This window comes from Lathyrus oleraceus, chromosome 6 (genome assembly GCF_024323335.1).
Source record: "Lathyrus oleraceus cultivar Zhongwan6 chromosome 6, CAAS_Psat_ZW6_1.0, whole genome shotgun sequence".
Classification (NCBI taxonomy): Eukaryota; Viridiplantae; Streptophyta; class Magnoliopsida; order Fabales; family Fabaceae; genus Lathyrus; species Lathyrus oleraceus.
This window is the reverse complement of record NC_066584.1, coordinates 465,161,498-465,168,211: the sequence shown is the minus strand read 5'-3', so window position 1 is coordinate 465,168,211 and position 6,714 is coordinate 465,161,498. Positions and strand designations below refer to the sequence as shown.

General features: G+C 35.8%; 1 protein-coding gene across 1 annotated transcript; it reads right to left on the bottom strand.

The window, feature by feature from the left end:
* Positions 1-5,875: 5,875 nt before the first annotated feature.
* On the bottom strand, positions 5,876-6,454 carry LOC127096263 (uncharacterized mitochondrial protein AtMg00810-like). Its single transcript, XM_051034857.1, has one exon. It carries the CDS (start codon positions 6,452-6,454, stop codon positions 5,876-5,878), a length of 579 nt encoding a protein of 192 aa, XP_050890814.1.
* Between the last annotated feature and the right edge of the window lie 260 nt (positions 6,455-6,714).

The following is a 6,714-nucleotide window of genomic DNA, read 5'->3' as shown; positions in this document are numbered from 1 at the left end:
CCAAATGGTCAGCCAAGACACTACCCTTAATTGCTTTTTTAGATCGGTATTCAATATCATACTCAGATAACAACATCTGCCAATGGGCAATTCTCCTAGTTAAAGAAGTCTTCTCAAAAATGTAATTGATTGGATCCATTTTGGATATCAACCAAGTAATATGATTCAACATATACTGGCACAGACGCTTAGCAGCCCAAGCCAATGTGCAACATGTCTTTTCAAGCATAGAATACTGAGTCTCAAAGTCGGTGAATTTCTTATTGAGGTAGTAAATTGCATATTCCTTCTTTCCATATTCATCTCGCTGACCAAGAACACAACCCATACTCTCGTCAAGCATAATCAAATACATGATCAACGGTCTTCCTTCAACAGGCGGAGACAGAATCGGAGGCTCAAGCAGATACTCTTTGATACTATCAAAAGCTTTCTGGAAATCCTCGGTCCAATCATAAGACTGATCTTTCCGAAGAAGCTTGAATATAGGCGCACATGTGGCAGTCATATGCAATATAAATCTTGAGATATAGTTCAAGCGGCCTAGAAAACCTCTGACTCGCTTCTCAGTTTTGGGCGCATGCATTTCTGGTATTGCTTTGACCTTGGCAGGATCAACTTCAATACCCTTCTCACTGACAATAAATCCCAACAACTTACCAGAACGAGCACCAAAAGTACACTTATTGGAATTCAAGCGGAGTTTGTACTTCCTCAAATGCTAGAATAACTTCAACAAATGCTTGACATGTTCTTCTTCATCGCTTGATTTGGCAATCATATCATCAACATAAACTTCAATCTCGTAATGCATCATATCATGAAAAAAAGTGGTCATAGCTCTTTGGTACGTTGCACCAACATTCTTTAAACCGAAAGGCATCACTCTATAACAGAATGTTCCCCAGGGTGTAATGAATATGGTCTTCTCCATATCTTCAGGTGCCATCTTGATTTGATTATAATCGGAAAATCCATCCATAAATGAAAAGACTTTGAATTTAGCTGTATTGTCTACCAATATATCAATATGTGGCAGAGGAAAATCATCTTTCGGACTAGCTTTATTCAAATCTCTATAATCAACACACATACAGACTTATCCATCTTTCTTCAGTGCAGGCACAATATCGACCACCCACTGCGGATATTCAGAGGTTATAGGAAAACCAACATCAATCTGCTTCTGCACTTCCTCTTTGATCTTAACTGCCATATCAGGATGAGTTTTTCTCAACTTCTGCTTGATCGGCGGGCATTCTGGGTTCAAAGGAAATCTATGCTCCACAATCTCAATCCAACCCAGGTATGTCTTAGTAGGACCAAGCAAACACATCAGAATAATCTCGAAGAAGATCAATCAACCCCTTTTTAGCTTCTTGACACAGTTGAGACCTAATCTTGACTTCCTTCATATCATCCTCGGAACCCAGGTTGACTAGTTCAATTTGCTCTTCAAACGGATGAATGGCTTTTTCCTCGTGCTCAAGCAAACATGATAATTCATCAGATACTTCTTCATCATCAATTTCTTCCTCAGCTTCAAACACAGGGAAATCAAAGTTTGGAGAGGGAGTAGGATCATTGTATTCAATGGGTTTGAGAGCCAACCTGCATAATGATTTGATATTTTGATTTTAGAGAAGTGGGGTGTGAACAAATATTATGCAGATGGAAGGATTGTTATTTATTTATGTTTTTTGTGATTACCATTTTCAGAAAAAAGCAAAAAGAAAAAATAAAACATCATAGATGTGGATGAATAAAATTGTATTTTATTGATGATAATAATAAAAATGCTCAACAATGTTCACTTCTCACTTAGGCATAGGAGAAGGATTTTTCTTAAAATAATAAAAAAAAACAAATTACTTAGAACGATGAATGACAACCGGATTATCAACAACAATCCAATTGTTGCAAGTCTGGCCACGCGTCACAAAGTTGGCGCAATCTTCGTCTTCATCACCACTGTCTTCAATAATGGTAGCTGAGTGTTGATCATTCTCATGAATGAACCCTCCACTATGGAATACTTGTCGCATAACTTTGACTTTGGCGTTGAACGGCCATGGTTGAAATCCCAATCCTGTAAGTTATGAATGAGCCTAAGAGGGGGGGGGGTGAATTAGGACTTTAGAAAATTTATTCTGATTTGGTGGATAAAGGGTCGTTTCTTTTCTGGATTGATAAGATGATGAAAGCGGTAAAGTGCGGAAAGTAAATAACACCAGGAATTATACTGGTTCCCCTCACAACTTGAGAGTACTCCAGTCCCCTTACAATGTGTAAGAGATTTTATTATTGATAGATCTCCTAAAACAAGCCTCTAACTAAGTGATCAAGAACAATCCTCTTGAAAACTTAACTCACAAGAAAAGAAAACAATCCTTCCTTTTCTTGACACTTATCTCCAACAATCCTGGATGATAAGCAACACACCTAATACCAAACAATCCTTGGTACTTGGGATTTTACAAAGTAATTTTGAGTGAATACGAATATTTGTATTAGACAAGATTTTAACCAATTGATTAGAATCTTCTTCTCTTTCAATATGAAGGTTCAAGACAAAGTAATCTCTAAGTGCTCAAGAATACTTTTGAAGAAAATGATATGAAAATTTATTTCAAAAGTATTTGTATATGAAAAATATAGATGAAGATGAATGCAGAGAGATTTTGTAGATTGATTTGAAATGAAAATATAGAGTATTTATAGTATTAATGCATCCTTTCAATCATAGCATGGAAATGGTTAAAAGAGAAATCTGAGAATTATTGATGAAAAGATGTAGGGTTTTGCCATGAAGATTTATGATGAAATGGTGCAAGGAGTGGTGAAACAAAAGTCAGATTTTTCAAATATTTCCCAGCATCAATCGATTGACACAGATGACCAATCGATTGATATAGGCCAAAAACTGAAAAATACACTAGGATCAATCGATTGCATTATGTGGCCGTCCTGTATGTCAATCGATTGATCAAACTTTCTGAATATGCAATGTTTTAAACATCATTTTAAAATAAAAATCATGATAGAAAGAATTTTATAAGGAGCACATAATGCATGATAAAAACTTTTGAGCACTAGGAGTATATTGTCAAGAATTTCATATACCTTTACTTGATCCAAGAAAATCTTGAGCATAGTTGATATAATCTTTCTTTTTCATTCTTTTGATATGGAGGGCTTGAAATGTTGTCTTCATCAAAATCTTGTAGGAAGCTTGTCTTCACATTCTCCCCCTTTTTGATGATGACAACCGATCTTTAAGCTTGAACTCAAACTCCCCTTATCTCTTGAAAGTAAGGCTTTTGAAAAACTTCCCCTATCTTGAACAAGAGTTGTTTTGAGATTACCTGCATAAAACAACACAAGCAAAAAAACAGGCATACAATCTTCTCCCCCTTTGTCATGATCAAAAAGAAGGGAAAGGAACACAAGAAAACTAGGAGGAGATAAACATAAACATTCATCCACATAGATAGATTCAAATATTACAACGCAGAAACACATAGGAATAAGTATGCGAAAAACATGAACAAGTACGAATAATGACAGAATTAAAAAGAACAAGCATAACAACAACACTAGAGATCCAATCATTGATTATTCCCATCATTTGACCCACCACCTTGAAAACCACCTTGTGAAAGCTCCCAACGATCAATCCTTGAAGATAAATGGCCAATCTCGGTCATAACATCCGTCCGGAACCCTTGAAGATACTTCATAATCATTTGGTTGGAGGGTTGAACCGGTTGAGCTTCCGAAGGAGGGTTAATTTCTTCGTCACTGTGAACTTCAGGTTGGGTTTCTTAATCATCAATGTCTAGATATTTGATCTCATGGGTCCGGTGATTGTATATAACTCCCATCTTCCTATTGACATGCTTGATACTAATCATGTAGGAAGGCTTTTCCATTGAGAAACAAAGTTCATTCTCCATGTTGATGTTGAAGTGATGGAAAATCTTTGTCAAAAAGTGTGAATATGGCAAACCATCAGCATATTCATCGTGGGACATCATGTGAGTAAGAATGGTATGCCCCCAATCTACATGAAAACTATTTTTAATAGCATACAATAGCATCATTTCTGGATCTGTTATAGTGCAATGATTTGAGAATCTAGGCACAATAACATAAACTAAAAAATAATGCAACATTCTATCATCAATAGAGAACTTAGCTGGTGACCAATACACACGTTCCAGGAGATCTCCTCCTAAACTCTTCTTCCTTTTGTTATAAAATTGATGCTCAGACAAACGACTTAAACTATAGTAGAAGGCATGTTTACTATAGTCTTCCCACGGAGCCTTTGTACCAACCAACTTGTGACCACCAGTAGGAATACCGAGAATAGCACTTAACTCGGTGGCCGTCATGGAGATTGGAACTCCCTTCACCATAGAGGTTAGTTTTCCTTTCTTCTTCACCATGTTGGAATAGAAAACTTTGACCAATTCGGGGTAAAAATCATCATTATAACAGATGAGGTCACTCAAGCCCAAATCTTCAAAAACAGTGGGAAAGCTAAAAACATCCTCAGGAAAAGAGACAAATGATCCATACTTTAGTTTCATAATTTTCTTTTGAAAGAAATATTTCTCGTACCTCTCTTGCTGACTCTTGGTGGTGAATAGCCTTGAAAGATCTAGAGGGCCTCTAGAGCTAGAAGCCTTGCCTTTTCCTTTTGATTGAAGTTGAAAAGCCATGGATGTTGTTAAGAGAAAAACAAGGAAATGAAGAAGGAAGCAAATAGCCTTGAAGATATCGAATAACAATGCTGAAAAAATCTCCTTGTAGAAAGTGTGGTTTTATGTCCAAGGTGATAAAGTGTAGTAATGATGGTAATGTGAAGAATCAAGGTGATTTGACCAAGGAAATAAAAGGCAATGAGTAATATATTAAAGTGAAATAAATACTACTTACAAGACCTATTAAATATTCATTTACTTGGAAATGGGAAGACTTGTAGTAGTAGCCAAAGAAAAAGAGAAGGAATAGGAGAAAAAGTAGTAAATGACAAAAAATAATTAAATGACATATGGTAGAGTGTATCAGAAGAATTGCAGCAAGCACATGTGAAGGAATAAAGTGAAACACTAAATGAAGTGAAATCATGCGCATGATGAACAAATAAAATGAAAAAAAAATTAGGGACCAATCGATTGACACTCATGGACCAATCGATTGGCATAGTGAAAAAATTGAAAAAATAGGGAGGACCAATCGATTGATGCTTGGAATCCAATTGATTGGTTGATGCAACGAATTAAAAAAAATAAAAAAATAAGGGACCAATTGATTAATGTTAGAAAGTAATCAATTGAATGAATTTACTGTAAAACAAAAAGTGAGAAACAAAGAGGGACCAATTGATTGACACATGACAATCAATCGATTGACACCAACCAAATTTTGATAAATACTTAAAATTAACACATCAGCAAACATACTTTTTAAAATAGAAAAACATTTTCAATAACATTAAACAAGTATCAATTAATTACTAATAATTTTATGAGAAAGAGTGCATGTACCTTTTGGGAACCATTTGAGGATCTTGATTCGATTAAATGTCACTTTCGCTTAAAATACCAAGATCCCTTCTGATTTTATAGAATGCATCTCTTGCCAATGGTTTAGTGAAGATATCTGCGAGTTGATTTTGGGTATCAATGAAGGATATTTCGATGTCGCCTTTGAGAACGTAATCCCTTAGGAAGTGATGACGTATGTCTATATGCTTGGTTCTTGAATGCATTATCGGATTCTTTGAAATATTGATGGCACTTGTGTTGTCGCATTTGAGAGCAATGCTTCCAAGGCTTATACCATAGTCACGAAGTCGTTGATTTAATCAAAGAATTTGAGAACAACAACTACCAGTGGTGCTGAGAGCCACACTCGCTTGCTTTTTACACGACCATGAGACTAGTGTATTTCCAAAAATGTGACAAGTTCCACTCGTGCTTTTTCTGTCTGTTTTGCATCCTGCATAATCTGCATCAGAAAAACCAACAACACTACATATACTACCTTTGGGGTACCATAAACCGACATTGGATGTTCCTTTGAGATACTTCATTATTCTCTTTACAGCGGAGAGATGAGATTCCTTTGGAGATGCTTGAAATTGAGCACTTAAACAAACACTAAACATAATATCAGGTCGACTAGCCGTTAGATATAACAACGAACCAATCATACCTCGATATTTAGTTATGTCAATTGGTGTTCCGGATTCATCCTGATCAAGATATGTCCCTAATCCCATCGGAGTGGCTATATCTTTGCAAGCATCCATGTCAAATCTTTTGAGAAGTTCTTTGCAGTATTTAGATTGATTGATGAATATGCCATCCTTTGTTTGTTTGATGTGCAACCCAAGGAAGTAGTTCAACTTACCCATCATGGACATTTCAAATTCTCCTTGCATGATCGTTGAGAATTCTTCACATAAGGATTCATTTGTGGATCCAAATATGATGTCATATACATAAATTTGCACTAAGATAGTATGATGGTTAATTCTTTTGATAAATAAAGTAGTATCAACTTTACCTTTTTCGAACCCATGTTCGCTAAGAAAATTACTTAACCTATCATACCAAGCCCTTAGTGATTGCTTCAATCCGTACAAGGCCTTTTTGAGTTTGTACACATGATTGGGATTTTTGAAGTCTTCAAATCCTAGAG